Source organism: Camelus dromedarius, chromosome X, assembly GCF_036321535.1.
Source record: "Camelus dromedarius isolate mCamDro1 chromosome X, mCamDro1.pat, whole genome shotgun sequence".
NCBI lineage: Eukaryota > Metazoa > Chordata > Mammalia > Artiodactyla > Camelidae > Camelus > Camelus dromedarius.
Window position 1 is genome coordinate 92,299,934 of NC_087472.1, and position 20,126 is coordinate 92,320,059.

General features: G+C 35.8%; 2 protein-coding genes and 1 non-coding gene across 4 annotated transcripts in view; 2 read left to right on the plus strand and 1 right to left on the minus strand.

Moving 5' to 3' along the window:
* IL1RAPL1 (interleukin 1 receptor accessory protein like 1) overlaps nt 1-20,126 on the minus strand; it is a 1,149,826-nt gene that overhangs the window by 484,436 nt on the left and 645,264 nt on the right. The window lies entirely within an intron of this gene.
* Nucleotides 648-2,960, plus strand: LOC105089300 (transcription factor SPT20 homolog). The gene has a single exon (XM_064482864.1). The coding sequence runs from the start codon at nt 648-650 to the stop codon at nt 2,958-2,960; it is 2,313 nt and encodes a 770-aa protein (XP_064338934.1).
* TRNAG-ACC (transfer RNA glycine (anticodon ACC)) lies at nt 7,006-7,079 on the plus strand. Its single transcript has one exon. It is a non-coding gene; the product is annotated as a tRNA-Gly (tRNA).

Genomic DNA, 20,126 nt, shown 5'->3' on the forward strand with positions numbered 1-20,126 from the left:
AAGTATCTGTTGATTGAACATAATTTTTATGAGGAGGGGAGCACCTAGAACATTTCTATTTTGTATTTTTCTATTATTTGTTCTTCATTTTACAAAAGCAAAAGGATAAAAAAGATAGTATTGTATCAGCCTCTTAAAAAATAATCTTTGTCATTATTTTGTAAAACTGCATGGATGTCCGGCCCAACTCACCAATAGGAAGCACAGGCAGGAGAACAAAAAGCGCAGACCGCTTGACGGCGCGGGGCCCCGCCCCGCCCCGCCCCGCCCCGGGGCGGAAGAGTCAGGCGCCCCGCCCCGCCCCGCCCCGGGGCGGAAGAGTCAGGCCGAGGGTGCACGCAGGCGCACAGAAGGCTCTGTGACGGGCCACATTGACTTCCGGCCTAGCCAGGGGCAACGGCGAGGCTGGGCCTAGCACAGAGGCCGCAGCCCTTACAGACACAGGTATTTTCACAAACTCACAAGATTTTTGTGTACTGCTTCACTGGAGGCGGGGTTTCTTGGTGCCCATATTGAAGTTAGGCTTGTGGCTCCCCTGTGGAGTCAGGGCGTTTTGCGAACTATACTTTGATGTTAAAGACACGACTTTCATCCCACTTCATCAATTAAAGTTTTCTCTTCTTTTACGGTCCGTATTTTACACCATAATGCAACAGGCTTTAGAACAAGCTTTGGAGAGGGCTGAGTATGTCATTGAAAGCGCCCAACAGAGACCCCCTAAAAGGAAACACTCATCTAGTGGGCAAACGTCTCTCTATGAAAAACTTTATGACATTTATGTTGAAGAATGTGAAAAAGAGCCTGACATTCCGGAGGAATTACGAAGCAACGTGAACTTGTTAGAGAAGCTTGTTCGGAGAGAGTCGTTGCCGTGTTTGGTGGTCAACCTGTACCCAGGAAAGGAGGGCTATTCCCTGATGCTCAAGGGAAAAAATGGATCATTTTCAGAGAGCATTCGGCTGCCTTATGAGGAAGGGGAATTACTCGAATACTTAGACGCAGAAGAATTATCCCCTGTTCTGGTGGATCTCCTGGAAAAGTCCCAGGTTAACGTTTTTCATGATGGGTGTGTCATAGCTGAAATCCGGGACTACAGGCAGTCCAGTAACAGGGAACCTCCCGGTTACCAAAGCAGGCATATTCTCTTACGTCCTACGATGCAGACTTTAGCCTGTGATGTAGAGGCCATAGCCAGCGATAACCAGAAATGGACCCAAGAGGACAAACTTTTGCTTGAGAGCCAGCTGATCTTAGCCACAGCTGAACCACTGTGTCTAGACCCTTCCATATCAGTAGCCTGCACTGCCAACAGAATGCTCTATAACAAGCAAAAGCTGAACACTCTCTCCATGAAAAGGAACTTCAAGAGGTTTTCTTTGGCCTCTCTGAATCAGGAGCAAGAGCTTTCCCAGTGTCCACCTCCTCGTGAGCTAGGAGTATTGGCTTCTTGCAAAAAAATAAGAGAAACTAAAACAGGTGAACATCATGACCTCAAAATTTTTAAAGCAGGGAACTGTGCAGATATGTGGAAACAAATACCCTGTGACTTGGCTGTACCTTCTGAAGTGGATGTAGAGAAATACGCTAAAGGGAAGAATTCTGTCACATATGATGAATCACAACCAACAGTCTGGCCAACCCATGAGGTACAAGATGGTTCTGTATTTGGATGTGAAGATGGCGATCAGTCTCAAACAACAATGCTCCCTTTCATGCAGTCACTTAACGATCCACTTATCTCTGGAAAAAGAAGGTCATGTAAAAAAGTCAGACATACAAGACAACTGTCTCACCCCTATTCCTCCAGAGATGACCATTATAGTTTCATGCCCAGGCCAAAGACTGATGTCGGTAAAGTGGTCAGTTGGTCTGAGAAAATGGTCCAGAACAGCATCCAATGTCCAGTCCAGATGTCAACCAGCTCCAGTGGCTCAGCCAGTCTCAGGCAACCTTCTCCAGGGAAAGAACCAGAACAGCCTAAGACTGGGTATGTTCAGTCTTCAGTGCTAGGCAAGGGAGCCAAACATCCACCTCCACCTACAAGACTTCCCTCAAGCTCAGCCAGGAGTTCCTCAGGTGGCAGTTTTACTTCACAGCAGGCAAGCAGCTCTCATGCACCTCCATCTCCTGCCCCTGCTCCTAAGACACCAAGTCTTTCCAACAAATCCTCTCTGGAGGTGAATCCAGCTAGCACGCTTCCTGCCACAGCCACGTCCACGTCCACTGCAGGTTCACCACAAAGGACACAGGTTTCGGCCAAATCCTCTGGCCTGAGTGTCACCAAAGTGGCACGCCCTACATGCAGAGGCCAGGCCTTGAGGAGAGGCTCCAAGCCTGTGCAGGACTCCACCAGGGGGGCCACAGCTCCTGTAAGAATCCAGTCCAGCCACCTGCCAAATGCACCACCCATGGCACCGCAGGCTCCTTCTCAAGGAGGTGTTCAATTTATTTTTAAAAATGCTTCCAGTGTCCAGTCCTTAGGTCTACTCCAACTACCACCAGGTTCACTCATTTTGAACACCCAGCAGCAGGCCCCACAGCAGCCATGGCTCTACCAGGTGATTCCACAGCAACAACTTCAACAACCCACCACTTTGCATCCTCAACAGCCAGTGCCACAGGCCATTGTACAAGGTCCTGTCACTCAGAGTATGGCCTTACCCACTCAACAAGCCATGCTCCTTAACCTCAACAGAGTGGAGAGTTTTCTGCAGCCCCAGGCAGTTATGCTGCCTCAGCTGGGCTCTGTCCAGAGCCAACCTGGGCCCAGCCTCCCTCAGCAGAGATTCCAGCTCTTCTCTGCCTTGCAGCTGCAGCCACAGCCACAGCTGCAGCCACAACCAATACAGTTCGGAATCTTGCAGTATCCAGTGGCTGTGACCACAGTAGCAGCCCAAATGGCTCAGCCACATCCACCAAGTGAGCATACAGAAAGCCAGTCAAAAGGTAAAATGTCCTGAGGCTTGCATTACTTTTTAATCTTAAAAAAAAAAACCCAACAATGCAAGAGCATTGGATTGAAGGGGTTCTGAGTTTTTACTTCATTTTTGTCTTTCATTTCTCAGTATTTTACATTGTGAGGCATACCAAATATACAAAAGTACAACCCTATGCATTTTTAAAAAAACAGGGAAATGATTTATTGAAAAAAAAAAAAAAAAGAATGGACTATGGATCTAGCCACCATGAGGTCAAAACCCCCACTTGGCAACTGAGTAACCTTAAGTCTATTTCCTAACTTCTCTGAATCTCCATTTCTTTGTTTATAAAATGTAAACACTTATATCTACTTCTTAAGTTTACTGTCAAGGTTAATGTAAGTAAAATGTATTGAATACTGAAATTCAAATTAATTTTAAATTAATTTTAGTTAATAAAATATTAAATATTTGAAAGAAATAAGCATAAGTACTTAAGCTGAAAATAACCTATAGTAATAATATTACTGCAAATGATAGTTCTGTTACATTACATAGAAGTCAAACTTAGAATCAATTGCAGATAATAGGTTTTCAAAGTATATGTAATTAAATACATATTATTATTATATATTCCTTAGGTTTGCAAATTATACATCTATATATTATTATTATAATATTTATATTCCTTAGATTACTTATATTTACATATTCTGTACTCTTTATATTTCTATATTCCTTAGGTTTTTAAATTATACATATATATGTGTGTTCCTTAGGTTCCCTCTATTTACATATCCCTTAGGTTTTCAAATCCCACAGATATAATTAAATATATATTATTATATATTCCTTAGGTTTTCAAATTGTAGAAATAGATATAGATAGACATAGATAGACAAATTTTAATCCTCTCTTAGTAAACAGTAGCCCTTTTACTCTTAGTAGATGCACCACATGGTGAATTCTTTCTCTTTCTGATAAAACTGGATACGTTAGGCACTTGTAATTTGTTCTTCAGTAATTGAGGGATGATTTGGATATATGACTCAATATCATTTGCCAGATAATATTCTTCAAATGCATTATTCATGTGGTGCTTATTATTTTGCAAACACTTCATAACATACAAATGCCCCTGCTGTCTACCATTCATCTTGCTCCTTTATTCTGTCTCAATTATTTTGTCCCCATCAGACAAGATAACAATCACGAGAGAGAAAAGGTAAAAGTTTCTTGACTTAAAATGGACAAGTGAATGAAAAATGGTAAGTTTAGATGAACTGATGAAACAAATGACAACAGGCAATTATAGGAAAAGGAATGAATAACTGTGATACTAAGGTATCTTTAAGTATACTTGCTAATTACAAATGATTTCTGTGGCTCCTAAACAATGTATTTTAGAGTAATAATGTAAAGTAAGAAATTAAATAGCTAGTTCAAATGCCCTCCTCCCCCAAATACTTGAGTAAATTCATACATGTGGATAATACTTTCAAAATATTTTATATGTAAAAAAAAAATTATATCAGTCAAAAAAGTCATCTTCCCAGTTTTCTGGAATTGAAGGTTGCTTGAAAAGAATGAGATACTGAAAAATATCAGAAAAATATATTTGTTAAACAGTTATTTTCATTGAAAGATTTTATTTTATTGCACTGATATTTGCTCCTTGAGGCATCCCCTTGGATGACTGGTAAACATCTTTCACTTAACATGCCCAAATATGATGGCATTCATCTTTTCCCCAAGCCTATCAGAACCTTTACTATTTGATATTAGAATAATTCACAAAGTAACTGAATTAATTACCAAGTAATTTTAAATAATTTAAAAAATAGAAAATCTCTTTACATATCCTTATCATCCCTGACTACTTCTGTTCTAACTTGTGAACTTTGAGGGATTCTTAGAGAAATTCTCAGGCTTCTTAACAGCTGAACCACCACCCAACTTAAGGAAATAATATGGAAAATCTGTAGATAGAATGGGTCCAGAAACTAGCAAATGGATTCATCATAAAATATTTTCATCTGTGACATTTCTGACCATGTCACACTCCTTTGCTTAATATCCTTCCCTGCATCTGCATACTCTGTGAAATCAAATTCAAACTATTTCGCTTGACTATATGGGGTTGTTTTTAACCAGGATTTGGTCTGTCTCTCTTCCCCATTTCCTACCACTTCCCCATTCACATCTGTGGCTTTGGCAGTACTTAATTATTGGTGCTCCCGATGTGCCATATTCGTCTTCACTTCCCTGTGTTGGTGGAGACCCTCAAGCAAGAACTCCTTGCCATTCTCTGCATATAGCTTAGTACTCAGCCTAAGAACTACCCCTCTGTATACAGTCTATTTGCATATCATCCTTCATTACAGCACATTTCAAACTATTTCACAGAGTTATTTGTGAATCAAATATGGTAGTAAAAATTAAAAAAAAATAAGAATTAAAAACATAAATTAATATAAATGTCCTTTAAAATTTTTTTTTATGTTTTCATAGATTGTATAACTTTGCATGTATTTATATAGCGTTAGTACTTTTATCTGAATGGTTAAAATTTTACTATATATAATTACAAATATACGTAATTTATATTTTCTGCATTGAATGTCATAGTTGTCTTTTTAAAACATCAAAAATACAAAATGGAAACTATTATTGTAAAAAATAATATATATAAAATAATAGTATCTTATAAGTATTTAAGTGTAATTTAACTTTAAGCAGAGGTTAAGATAATTTTAAGAAGTAAGAAAATTAAATACAGCTTTTTTGTTTGTTTTCTTGGCTTTGAACCAAGGAAATAGTCTTCAATTCATTATTCAGTCATAGGTTATTTTGATTAACATAAAAGTTCTCTTTTACAAAATTCCAAGGCCAAAGGAACAGGAAGACAACAAATCAATAAGATACTCTTTTTTATTTCCAATCACCTCATTTCTTTTGCATTTGTATTTCTTAGAAGTTTTGAATGTGGGGCATATCCCAATGTATGCAAATAAGACAGCATTCTCCTGTCTCTTGTTTCCTTGTTATTGTGCCATGTGGTAAAAACAGTCTGATGGAGTCTTATTAGATTGGAAAGCTATGTTTGGGATGACAGGGGTTAAAAACAGAGGTGGTGGGAAAATGGGGAGTTGTTCAGTGAGTAGAGTTTCAATTTCACAAGATGAAAAAGTTATAGAAATTTGCTGTACAACAATGTGACTCTACCTAACAGCAATGAACTGTATACTTAAAAATGGTTAAGGTGGTAACTTTTATGTTGTGTGTTTTTTACCACAATTAAAATTTTAAAACAACAATATAACAGTTGTGGCATACAAAATACTTCATTTTCAGGGGCCCTAGGGGAACCTCAGACACCTAAGCGCTCATAGCATGGTGGTAAGAGCACAACCCTCTGGAGCCAGATGGTCTTAATCCCAATACCTGGCTCTGCCACTTACTGTGAAACCATGGGTAAGTCACTTGACCTCTCTGTGCCTCAAGTTTTCCATCTGTAAAATGGAGATATTTTATAGGACCTTTTTCACACAGTTGTTACAAGGACTAAAGAAAATAATATTTGTAAGCTGCTTAGACATTCCATAAAGGAAATTATCCAGAATCACTGAAATGGAGCAGTTATTCTCACTAAATTTAGAGGATATGTTTTTATCTAACAATACAGACTATCTGGCATATGTACAATCACTCTGGTGAGCAACAACTTGGAAGTGGTCCTAATTTTCCAGTGCAAATGAGTGAGATCTGCATTATCATTGACTTATCAAATGATAATGGCATCAGTTTTCTGATGCTCTGGACACAACCAACAAATGGTAATTCTAATATAAGCCCCAAATCAAACATCCCAACAGAAGATCCTCTGAATTGCAAATTAAGTTGCCTCACACATGCCCAACTGCACATAGCCTGTTTCAATATAGGTGACTGAGGACTTCATGTATTTAATGACTGATGATTCCCCTAAGCTAAGAGGGAGAACGCCAGTGAGCATACAGTGTTTCAGAGTGGAAGGGAGCCTATGGGTACAGTTGTAGACACTAATCAAAACCAGCAATGCCCTGGGGGTAGGGTATAGCTCAGTGGTAGAGCACGTGCCTACCATGCAGGAGGTCCTGGGTTCAATCCCCAGTACCGTCAATAAATAAACAAACAAACAAACTTCATTACCTTCCCTCCCACATACCCACAAAAACCCAGCAATGCCCAGCCACTCACCTAAAATGCTTAACAGTGACTATGAAGGGGTTGCCATACTTTGCATTCATTCATTCACAAATATTTACTAAGCACCTATTACAGGACAGATGTCAAAGCCCTAAAGACACAGCAGTAAATGAGACAATGTCCTTCAAAAACTTATAGTCTAGTACATTAAGAACAAATAAATACTAACTAAGTGGAGACAACTCTAGCTTGGCTTTCAAATCAAATCGTACTGATAAAGCACAATTAATGCATTAACCTTTTAATTTTTTAAATTACATTTCAAGACTCTACGGCATCCAGTGATAATTTTAAGAAACATTGCAATTTAGGATTTAAAATGGAAATAGCAAAAGACTTTCAGATGCAGTGTTGACATAATATCACTTTTTTATCACTTGCCCTCATTTTAGCTTAATAAGCTCTCCTGGCTCTCATCTTTTAATGTTTAATCCAAAGCAATTAAACTGATATGCAAATGCCATCTTCATTGCTTTAAAAGTGACACTTAACGCAATTTCATTATAATAGGCAACTGGAATGCTTGTATAATGATCAGCTCATTTTTATTTTTAAAATATATGCTTTCCTTGCAATGCATGCTTGTAAATAAAATGTCCATATACACAAATTTTACTTGATGAATGCCATGTGGCTAATATTTATCTTGTATACTGAACAGGAAATACATATCATGTGTATTTGTACTTAAAATCTTGTTACTTTTTTGCTCAGTCTCTAAAGAAATGAGTATTTTAGCTAATGAATTATATTGTACAAGATCAGCAGAAAATGAACAAAGAGTGCGTGTGTGTGTGTGTGTGTGTGTGTGTGTGTGTTTAAGGTAGTCAATCTTTTAGAATTCAGTTCTAACTAGGGAATCAGAAGGTTATAGTGGAAATTTCAAATACACTTTATGAAAATAGATTCAGGTAGTTAAACTTTTGCAGTAGGTTGGTTGTATTAATGGACCCAGTTCTTCACTCCTGTCTGTACCCAGACCGTTTGCTATGTCACCTCCACTCTGCATTTGAGTCCATCATGTGGCTTGCTTGGGCCAATCGGATGACAGAAGTCAGGAAGTAGGGACTTAAATCAGTAGTTACACATCTCTTCTTTTTTTGTTGCGCTTCTGCTGTTGACATGAGAACATACCTGAGCTAGCCTCTGGAGGATGAAAATGTCACTGAGCTAGATTCTAGCTTCCCCAGTTATTCCATTGGAGGCCATCCTAAATCAGTCAGCAAGGAGTTGACTTCCAGAGAAGAGGTTAGCTGTTGCTGGCTAGGTTTAGGAGATAGTATACTTTCTCATCTCTGAGAGTCATAGTTTTATCATCATCAGCTGAAAAAAATGCATTATGTAGGATGGTGCATATCACTGTCTTAAGATTTAATGAATTTTCCATTAAGCATTATTGACATATATTCAATAACACCCTTAAAAACTCAGAGGCTTTAGAAAGATACTCTATTAAGAAAAAAGAAGTATCAGAATTTGAACATTTATTAAAAGAAAACACTTTTCAATTATAAAAGCCTTGGTCTAGTAGCTGAAAAAATATTTGATGGGCATATTAATAATATATGCATATTAATCCCACACATTCACTCAATAAATATTTATTGAGAAACTACTATGTGTTACTCTTTGTCTAAAGTTCTGAAATATAAAATAGGATTAGCTTTTTAAGTGTTTTGATTGGCAAACTCAAATTAAAAAATCCTTTTATGTTCATTAATAGAAGAGCAAGTTGAATCAGAGTAGCAGTTGAGTTGAGACGTCTTTTAAAAAAATGAACATAAATACAAAACAAAAACAGACTCACAGACATAGAATACAAACTTGTGGTTGCCAAGGGGGTAGGGGGTGGGAACGGACAGACTGGGATTTCAAAATTTGTAGATACTGACAGGCATATGTAGAATAGATAAACAAGATTATACTGTATAGCACAGGGAATATATACAAGATCTTGTGGTAGCTCACAGAGAAAAAAAAGTGACAATGAATATATGTATTTTCTTGAATAACTGAAAAATTGTGCTCTACACTGGAATTTGACCCAACATTGTAAAAGGACTATAACTCAATAAAAAATGTTAAAAAATAAAAGGCAACCAAAAAAAAAAATCCTTAATTCAACCAAACACTGTAAACAAAAACAACATAAAAATCAGCATTAAAATTTTTGTTTTGACAGAAATAAGTTAAAAATATTCAATCTGTATTTATGTACTAAAAGGAAACAACATATAAAAGAGTGAACTATGTGAGCTATAATTAATCTGAGCTTTATTTTAATTCTGACTCCTATAATTATTTCCTGACTAATCTACTCCATCTGTAACCCAAAACTTATATAGCTAAAAAACATTTAAGTGAATCTAAATTCATGAAGTTTTAATATGATCCCAAGACCCACACTTGGCCACTTTACCAAACCCTGAATCCTGGAAATGCTTAGGGTGCTTAAGGGTTTAGAGTATGAGGTTAAGGTAAGGTAGATAGTGTTTAAGTCCAATCTCCACCATTTATTAGTTGCCTGACCTCAGATCAGCTATTTAAACTCTGACTTAATACTATAAAAATTTTATAATTCCAGAGTTGCACTACACTGAGTATGCCTTTTAATACTGGAATTATAAATAGCTAACAGATATGTTTTTTTTCCCTCTGATCCTATGGCTCCATGACGTGCTTTGTTACCTAAACTAAGAATCTAAAATGAAAAGACAATTCCAACCAATCAGCACAACAGTGTACCTCACACACTCCTTTTGACTTTGATCATCACATCTAAATTTACAAAAGAGATTTTTCTGATACCCAAGAAGAACGAAATAATTAAATTGGGGTTATAACTTTATGCCACAATTATTTCCTGGCTGTAATCACTGGAGCACAGGAAAAAGAAAAATATCTTTAAAAAACATACCTGACAAAGTTAAAAGTTGCTGGGACACAGATTGCCATTTATGATTATAATGTCTACTTTTTACGTTCTTCCTAGAATTCTTCACATGCTGTATGCATTCCTTGGGTTCTTCTCATAGCATTAGATATAAGATACAAATTACTAAATATAGTTATTATTGGTTAGTAATGGTTTTCTAAATCCCAAGCTCTGCACAATCATTAAAGTTATAATTATCATCATCACTTATCTTTCAAAGAAGTGTGGCAATGTAGAAAAATTAATACGTTGTAAATTAGAAGCACTGAGATTGAGCACCATTTATATCAGTGTACTTGTTGTTCTGGCAAGTGTCACACCTCTGAGCCTCTAAGTCCTCATATGCAAAAAGGGAATAACAATATCTGACCTAACTCACAGGCTTGATACGAGGATCTCAGTTAAAATGCACATGAAAGTAAATGTAACGGGGAGACATGCATAAACAATAAAGTTACATGTTACTAATTTTCTATGAGTCTCAGTTTCACTTATAAAATAGCAAAAATAATTTCTGCCTCATAGGATTTTGTGAGGACTCAATGGGAAAACATACACAAAACACCATAATGCCAGAGATGAAGGAGCTCAATAAATGATTAATGATGGCTGAGCAACTTTAAGCTTTAAAACTTAGAAATTCAGAGATAAAGAATTATTTACATATATTTTTCACATATTATAATTCATGATATAATCACATATTATACCCTCTTTCATTTTTAGTACATTAAACTGTTCCAAGTGAGGAACAACAGCAGGAGACAAAATCTGATATACAAAAAACATGAGATCCATACTTTCTCTGATTCTATTACCTCCAGATGAAAGAAAAATCATAACATATCAGATGTCTTACATTATTAACTTTCCATTTCTCTGTTGTTCCTAGGTATTGATTTGATGAGTAAATGTACCAAGAATATTCTTTAGAGGTCAAAAGATCCTCTGTTATAGAGAGTATCTGATAAGTAGTTCTAAGAAAAGAGAAGACTACAGAACAGCCCTGATTTATGTGGTCAATAGACAAATATTCATTAATTGGTTTTTTAAAAATCTGAATACAGGATAGAATTTTCCAAGATTAACACAGGCTCCTATGCTTCTAGTTCCTTCATCATTCCTTCCTGTCTCACTGCTTTTAATCACCTTATATCCCATAACTTCTTCCTGGCTTTATTTAATTCCCTGACAATCTAAATGGCCTGGTCAATCATCTCAATAATGCTCTCTTTCTACTCATGAATTTCTCATTACATCTTTTTATTTCAACTAATTTTCCAAGTCTTGAATATTTCTCCAGTCATGCATCCATTCTGAAATCACACAACCAAATCACCTGTTTTTTTAATTTTTTTTTGGAAAATTCCTATCATTAATGAGAGTTAACTATTTCAAGGTGCTTATGGTTGATATAGATTGTATTGTCTAAAGGAGAAAATTAAGTTAAAATGGAGATTAGAAAGCCAGTAGCAGTCAGAGAATGAGAATTATGTCCAAGAAATCTGAAATGGTAAATAGAAAATCTGGTTGAGAAAACTCCTATATAAGAAACAGTGGGGAAGTTCTATTTTTAGTAATATGGCAAAGTAGGTTATTTGGACCAATCCTTCCACTGAAAAATTTTGGATTTTGTTCTCAAAATGAAACAGTTCATAAGATTTCTAGACCAAAATCTAAGTAAAAATAGAGCTCAGAGAATTAAGAGGCCCACTGAAGACATTTTCTTGAGGGTAGTTACTAGACCTAGTAATCTCAGTCACCATAGTCTTGGTCTAATGGTGGCAGAGGTCTGGAAGGGTAGGAATAAGGGATTTGGTCAAATCCCAAATTGGAAACAACCTCCATTTAGTAAAGCTCAGGGCTACATTATTAAGAAAATGATGAAACATAACTAAACTTGACCCTCTCCAACCTCATACACATCCTTAAAGTAGATTCATAGCACAAATTCATGTACTTTTATATATATTTCCAAAAAATCTCAAGCTATGATTTTCACTTAATTTTTTTTTGCTTTTCTCTTATACCTTTTTTTCTTATTTTTTAAAAAATTGTTTTATTTTTATACAGTTTAAAGGTCATTTTCCATTTACAGTTATTACAAAATATTGACTATATTCCCCGTGTTTTACAATACATCCTTGAGCCTGTGTTATAACCAATGGTTTGTACCTCCCACTCTCCCTCCCCTCCCCCTGACACTGGTAACCACTAATTTGTTCCCTGTATCTATGAGTCTGCTTTTTTGTTACATTCATTAGTTCGTTGTATTTTTTAGATTCCACCTATAAGTGATGCAATACAGTATTTGTCTTTCTCTGACTGACTTAATATCACTTAGCATAATGCCCTCCAAGTCTATCCATGTTGCTGCAAATGGCAAAATTTACAGTAATCCCAGAGTGATCACACCTTAGGCACTTGCCAAGGCAAATGGAAATCCTTTCCAAAAGAGTTCCCCTTTATCCTAGGCCTCAGAGAATCCCCCAGAATAATATAAAAAAATAATATCCAAAGGAAAATGACCAGTTCATTGAAAACACAAACAAAAACCAACTAAGTACAAAAGGAAATAAGGTGCCTTGAACAAGAATCATGAGAAAGAATAAAGATAGCTATCTCTCAGATCTCTGTAGTAAAACTACAGATTTAGCATTATCAACCAGCAATTTTAAAACAAAGTTTAATAAAAGACAAGCATAAAGCATATATAGATATTTCTATATCTGTCTATAAAAATCATCTAACCAATGTGAAATAAAACACTCTTAGAACTTTCAGACAATAAAATATAATAAATAAAATAAAAATCTCAAGGGGTAGGTTTAATACTACCTTAAATACAGTCAACAAGAAAGTAGAAATAAAGCATACAGTGGTGGAGAGAGGGGCAGTCACTGAAATAGGGTAATGCCCACCAGCTCCCCAACATCCTTTTTTACTCAGGGTTAGCCACGGCAAATCAGTAATGGAATATTCTTTATAAACAGGATGGTTACTGAGGGTCACAGATGATGCTATGTCAGCTTTGACAAAAGCACAAAGTAAGGACACCAAGGCCACATATTTCTAGACTGCTCCCTTGGCCTTGATCACCCTTAAAATGAAGGATAGGAAGAGGGTAGAGCAATTCGAAATCTACTTTTAGGAAAAAAAACAAAAACAAAATGGATGCTCTCCATATATGTTAGACGTTTCTTTTCAAGTATTTAATTATATATTTTTTTCTATATGAAAGTGAATGCAAATAATGTAAAAGTGACATTTTTGTACTGTAATCAGACTTTCAGAGAAAAATAATAACCAATTGCTTATTATGTACCAAACATGGTGCTAAGTGTTTTATGCACATCATCTCACAATATCCTAGGAAGAAGAAATTCGTATCCTCCTTTGACACTTAAGGAAATAGACTCAGAGAGGAGAAATAAATTGTCAATGATAGAATAGGATTTGAACTCAGATCTGCTGATTTAAGAGCCAAGGCTCTTAACCAAAAATAGTGTTGTTTTATGTAAATAAATTCAAGTTAAAACAGCAGTGTCATCTTATTTTAAAAAGCACTTTGTACTTCTATAGCATTTCAATGTCAGTCCCCCGAAACTGGAAAAACGTGGCTAGATAAAAGGATTCTATCTGAAACATAAGTTGTTTACCATTCGACATTGTGAACAATGTCTTAAATGGAGATATAGAAGGCAACCTGATAAATATGATTGATTTGAGATCTAAAGGATCATGCAGGTTAGAGTAATGTCAGCTGTAACAAGGCAAAATGTAACATAAGTGCAGGGAAGAGCCTCCGCTTAGTTACAGTCAGCTGCAGACGGTTACCAGACATCAGCCACAGCATACTGACTATGAGCCAGCTGGGAGATGTATACAAACTGATTTCAGCTAAAATTAAAAAAAAAAAATCACAGTGTGTAGACCAAGCGAGAGGTTAATCTTGTTCTTCTCCATGTTAGTTAGACTAGAAATTGGTGTGATTGGAAACTATGTCATATGAATCACTGTGAGAACTAGAGATGTTTAGCTTATAAAAGAGTATAGGAGTATAATAAGGGGGAGATGTGACAGAGGTACACATGTGTCCCCATGCGTTTGTCCATAGGGAGACCCCAATGATTCCCATCAGAGATTTCTTAATTAACTTTTGCATGTTAGATTTATTGAGCTCAGAACTCATTCAAGTTTTGTCTTGTGTTTTCTCTAAGTTTATTTATATCTGGGAAAACTATAGCAAGGATCACAGCCAAAGAAGGCATGGAGATATTACATTGCCTCTGAACACCATTTGCACTCCCTGTTTTACTGGAAGAGTAGGCTAAACAAGGATGTTATAGCTTTCTTAAAATATCAGAAGAGCTTTTGTAAGACTGAAGAACTGCAATTGCTCTAGGGTAGGGTCCCAAGATAAAAAAAACTTGGCTCAAGAGGAAGGAAATTTTGAGAGCTCAAAATAAAGAAGAAATTTCTAACTGAATGGTGCAAACAGAAATGCCTGCCCCAGGATGTTATGGACTCAAAGAACAAATATAGGATAGATGACCATTTGGCATATGTGGGGAAAGGGCACGTAAGAAGAGTTCATAGAACATGAGCTACAAAGTCCCCCTTCCCCATCCTAAGCTTGTTTTAGACTAAAGCTCACAAATCTCTTTCTCTATCTTTAACTCTCTCCTGAACTTCCAACCTCATTTTCAAATCCTTGTTTGAAACAGTCATCCTCAAAATTCTTCTAGCATCTTAAATCCATTCATCTAAAGACCATAATACATCATCTGGTCAAGAATCTGCCCAATTTCCTGTTTTTATTCTGATACCACATTATCCTAGTCATCCAAGCAGGCAACCAGTCATTATGGGCCCCTCTCTTTCCTACTTAATCAGTTGCTAAATCATGTGGATACTGCTTTACACAATGTCTCTCACATCCACCCATTCCTTTCCAGTTCTTTGCCACTATTCTAGTCAAAGCCTTCAGTAATTCTCACTTAGGCCATTTGGTAATGAGCTGTTAACTATTATCCCTCCCTCTGATCTCACCTCCATTCTATCTATCCAATATATGACAGCCAAATCAACTTTTCTTAAAAGTAGATTGGATGACACATCTGCCTCTTCAAAATTCATTACCTCCTATGGAATTAAGTACAGGCTCCTCACAATGGGATATGATATAAAAGCTACAATGAACTTTTCCATTTTCTCTCTCACTGTGATCATAGGTCCAACATTCTCTATTTCTGTCAAAGGTTTGGTTGTTTTTTTTTTTTTTTGATTTTATATCCTTGGATTTTCTATCTAACTTAGGTAACATTAATCCCTTGCCTGCAGTGTCTCTGTCTAATTTTCACCTCTGTAGCCAAAAATTCAAACACTACTTACTCTAAGATATCTTTACATGTGTGATTACTCTCATTTATAATGTTTTATAGCCCTTTGTTTATGTTCTCTTTAGGCCATAATGTAATCTACTTTGTAAGTACGTGTATACAAAGAATTCACATTATTATATTTTAAAAGCCTCAAACAACATGACTGTTACTCGCCATTGATGCTCTGTAGCATCTAGCATTGTGTAAGTGTTCAATAAATAAACATGAGCTAGACCAATTAATAATGTCATTTTCAGTATATACATTTCACTCTTTTTTAATGGAGGTACTGAGGATTGAACCCAGGACCTCGTGCACTCTAAGCATGCACTTTACCACCAAGTTATATACCCTACCCCCTACATTTCACTCTTGATTTTAAGTTGGTATTCTTATAAAAATTTGACAAGTGTATAATGCATACACAATCATCACCACCACTGGACAAACCTGTGAAGGTGTATTTCCTCCTGACAATCAACAGTGAAGGTTTAATATACCTCAAGGAAAGTAATTTACAAAATCCATCAGCTCTTCTGGTCAAGAGGATATATCACATTTACAAGTCAACTGTCTCCTTAAAACTCCTTTCCTTGTGGATATTATTGTTTGGTTTTATTTAACAAATAAAAATAGATGTATTTTCTATATCTATATATAATATTTTTCTATATTATATATAATGCTTACTCTGCTCAGGCATTGTTCTGTTTTACAAAATATAACTCATTTAATTTTATCATGCAATTTCCTATTTTTAACTCCTTCAATTCAGGGATGATGCTAAAGGTTATCTTTTATGATGCCTCCTTAGCCACATACCCTTTTAAGTGAAACCCCCCCACTAAGAGTACAGACTTGAGCTCAGCTGAAGGCATCCACAGATCCTCCCAACTCCTACCACTATATTCCCTCCTCCCATACCTACCCACAAATCTCTACAATGAGTACAAGTGAGATGGAACAGTGATGAGCACTACAGAGGGTAGAATAATGGTTCCCCAACGATGTCCACATCTTATTTCCGGAATCTGTGAATATACTACCTTACATGGCAAAAAAAAAGGACTTTGCTATGTGATTAAATTAAGGATTATGAGATGGGAAGATTAGCCAGGATTATCTAGATGGACACAATCGAATTACAAGGGTCCTTATAAGGGAAAGAAGTGGGTGTTACTTTAATACTGACTAAACTAGGTAAGAATCTTGCCACCAGTACAAAAGAGAGAAGAAATGGGTCTGTTCTGCATTGGAGAGTTTTGGGGTTTAAATCAAAAGCTGAATTGGCCTTAGTAAGCAAGAAGGAATATATTTTGGTGGTAGTCCAAATAACCAGGAAATAACATTCTTATTTTAGAGGAAATATTTAAAGCACAGGGTAAAGAAACATAAAACTCTTGCTAACTACCCAAGTAACTGAGTTAACATTCCATAGTTGTCTGTGATTTGTAATGTGACTTAGTATTTCAAAAGAACTGCCATATATTATGACACACACACATACTCGTATATACACCAATTCCTACCATACACCATTCACAAAATAAATCCTAGATGGATTATACATCAAAAAAAGCTATAAATATACCAGAATTTAGATTCTGATACTGCAATAGGGAAGGCTGGAAGGCTTTCTTAAACACACAACAGTAGGGGAAAAAAAGAACCATGAAATGCAAGATTAATATATTTAATTCATAAAATTTAAAACATTTTAACAACTTAAGTAAAGTAAAAAAGATAAACAGCACACTCTAAGAAAATATCTGCATTGTATAAAATCTGCAAAGGATAAAAAAACAAAGTATTATCTAAGAATCACTGAGAAAATAAAGTAAATCAATATAAAAACGGTCAAAGGCTATGAAGAGACATTTCAAAGAGGAGAAAGACAAAATATCCAGTAAGTATATGAAAACCACATATCACTAGAAATCAGAGAAATTATTATTAAAATAACATGTCAATAGCATTTTCTCTTTTCAGTGCTTCCGAAGGATAGGGGACCTATAAACTCTTACATCTTGCTGGTGGGAAAGTAAATTGGTACCAACATTTGGAGGGCAAATTCACAGTACCTATTAAAATTAAAAATGTTTGTACCGTATGACTATCGGTTCCCCTTCCTAATATTTTTTTCCCAGAGAACTACATGCGTATGCTTACAATGAGGCATAATCATGGATTATAACTGAAGTATTGTTTGTAATGATATAACATTTGGACAATCCTAAACATCTACAAATAGGGAAATGATCTGATAAAATTTTTGTGTGCTCTGTGAAATATTCTTCGTGAGTTAAAATGAACTGAGTTAAGCCTATATGTACTGACATGGGTGAATTTCGAAGGTGCATAAAAATTATCTGCAAAACAATTCATACAATTTCAGTGAAAAAATATCTGATTGCTTGGGCTCTGGTTTTAAACCTGCTTACCTCTAGAGAAGTTAGAGAACAGAGATGAGAACTGGCCAAGGGAGACTAAAATGTTCTGTGTGTGTTTTATTTTTTAATTTTCTTTTTTACAATAAGAATGGATTTGTGTTTTACTTGTCTACATAAAATACATGGAAATTATAAATACTTTTTTAAAAAGGAAGGCGAATCAAGGCAAATGTCTATGTAAGATGAATAGTTAGATAAGTGAATGGATGAATGGGGCTTTTAAAAATTTCCCTTTCCTGTGCACATAAAATATATTTCATGTTTATAATGATAAAATTTAATTCCACAGATGAAAATATTGGCTTGAGTGCAGCCCAAAGAAGCCACTAAAATGAATAGTTAACTTCATTACTTTTAATTTCAATGATACATGATCTTCTATTTCTATACTCAATTCCATTAAAATGCTTTTCTCGTTGAAATGCAATGATCAGGTCAACCACAAAAGATTAAGTGAAATCCTAGATTAGTGAAACTTCTGAGCAGATTTACAATTTGCATTTGGGAACAACGGAAAGTAATGCATGTTACTGAATAATGAAACATGGCCATAAAAATGGAATGTTTTCATATGCATCGCAAAGCTTTGAAAAATTTGCACTTCATGCAAAGTGTGCTAATAAATATCAGTTTTCATATTGTGCATAGCATCCTGTTCATTTACATTAACCTGTTTGAAGTGTCCTTAATGCAGAATTTCCTCCCCTGTTCTACTATCTACTTGTGTGTGTGTGTGTGTGTGTGTGTGTGTGTGTGCGCACGCGCGCGCGCATGTGTGTGTGTACATACGTGTGACTAATGGGGGGCAAAAATGGGACGTTAATTAAATGAGTTTCTCAGAAAAGTTTAGCCCTTAGTTAAATGAGTATTATACATATACAGATGCACATACAGGTATGGGTATTCTGATGTAAAATAATACAAACTAATCTTTTCTCATAGAATCTTATAAGGTTGGCTTTAGGGAATGTTTCCTTCTCTTAAAAGTCATCACTGAATGTGTTTCACCATATCTCAATCGAATAATGCTATTGTATACTTTCAGAAAATTAGGCATTTAATAAAATCAAAGGGATATTTTATTCCTGAGTTTCTACAATGTGCTTGGTTCTATGGAATAATAGTTAATAAACACAAATGTATAGTGTAGTCCCTGTTTTAGACTGGCTTTTGGAAGCAAAGGAAAACATTCACCTAAGTCCTAAGAAAAAGGGGATGCCTAGACTAGAACAAAAACCAGGAATCACTGAACTTGTACCACCTCTCTGTCCCTGCCTTGTTTTGTCATGAGCCATTTGGTCTCCTCTCATGACATCTCAGCTTCTCCTTGTTAGGCTCATTGGGACAAAATATGGAAAATAAATTTTTGAAAAAGCAAAAATTATCCAAAGTCCCACTACAGGAGAAAACCATTATTAATAATTTGTGTATTTATTTTCTGTATTTTCCCAAGAAGCTTGTATTTTCTTTTAACAACCTGCAAAAGATAAAGCTACTTTCATTTTAAATGATAAATACATGGGGAAAATCAACAAGTACATTATTTTGATTACCCAAGTACTTGTTGGCCAACAGTGTAGAAATTGTCACCTCCTTCAGGCACTTATGAGAGAGACCTCCAGAAGTAATGACGCTGAGCTGTCTAAGGGAGCTTTTTAAATATTAATCTTAGAAATTTTATTTCAGAAAAAAAGGCTTCATTCTCTGTTAACATTGGGACCTGTGGCCTAGCTGCGGTGCCCTGTTATCCTCCTTCTTTGACATTGCATAGTCCACTTGCTTTTAATGATGTTTACTTGAACTTAAAGAGAAATGTATTTTTACCATCATTATTTTAATCTGCATGTTAGCATAATTAGACAAATCAGGTGATACTAGCCTACATTCTAAGCCATGTTTACAATTTAAACACTGATATTTAATTAGAAAATAGACTAAATTAGTCTTCATATTGTGATGTATGTCTGTCTTTCTCTACATCTTCCTCTGCTAACATCTATCCTTTGTTGTGACTGAGGAAGGTGAAGGCAGAGCTGCCCAAACACATCACTAATGAGCAGATGCAAATGTACTTGTTGAATGATTCATCCTCAAAAAAAATACTACATTCTTGACCTCCTTTTTCTAATCACACCTATCTTCATTTTATTCTGTCTTCTTACTGCTACATGGAATTAAAGTTGGGGAAAAA

Excerpts from the sequence above, each read along its gene's own strand:
- LOC105089300 (XM_064482864.1), top strand. The coding sequence starts at position 648 with ATGCAACAGGCTTTAGAACAAGCTTTGGAGAGGGCTGAGTATGTCATT.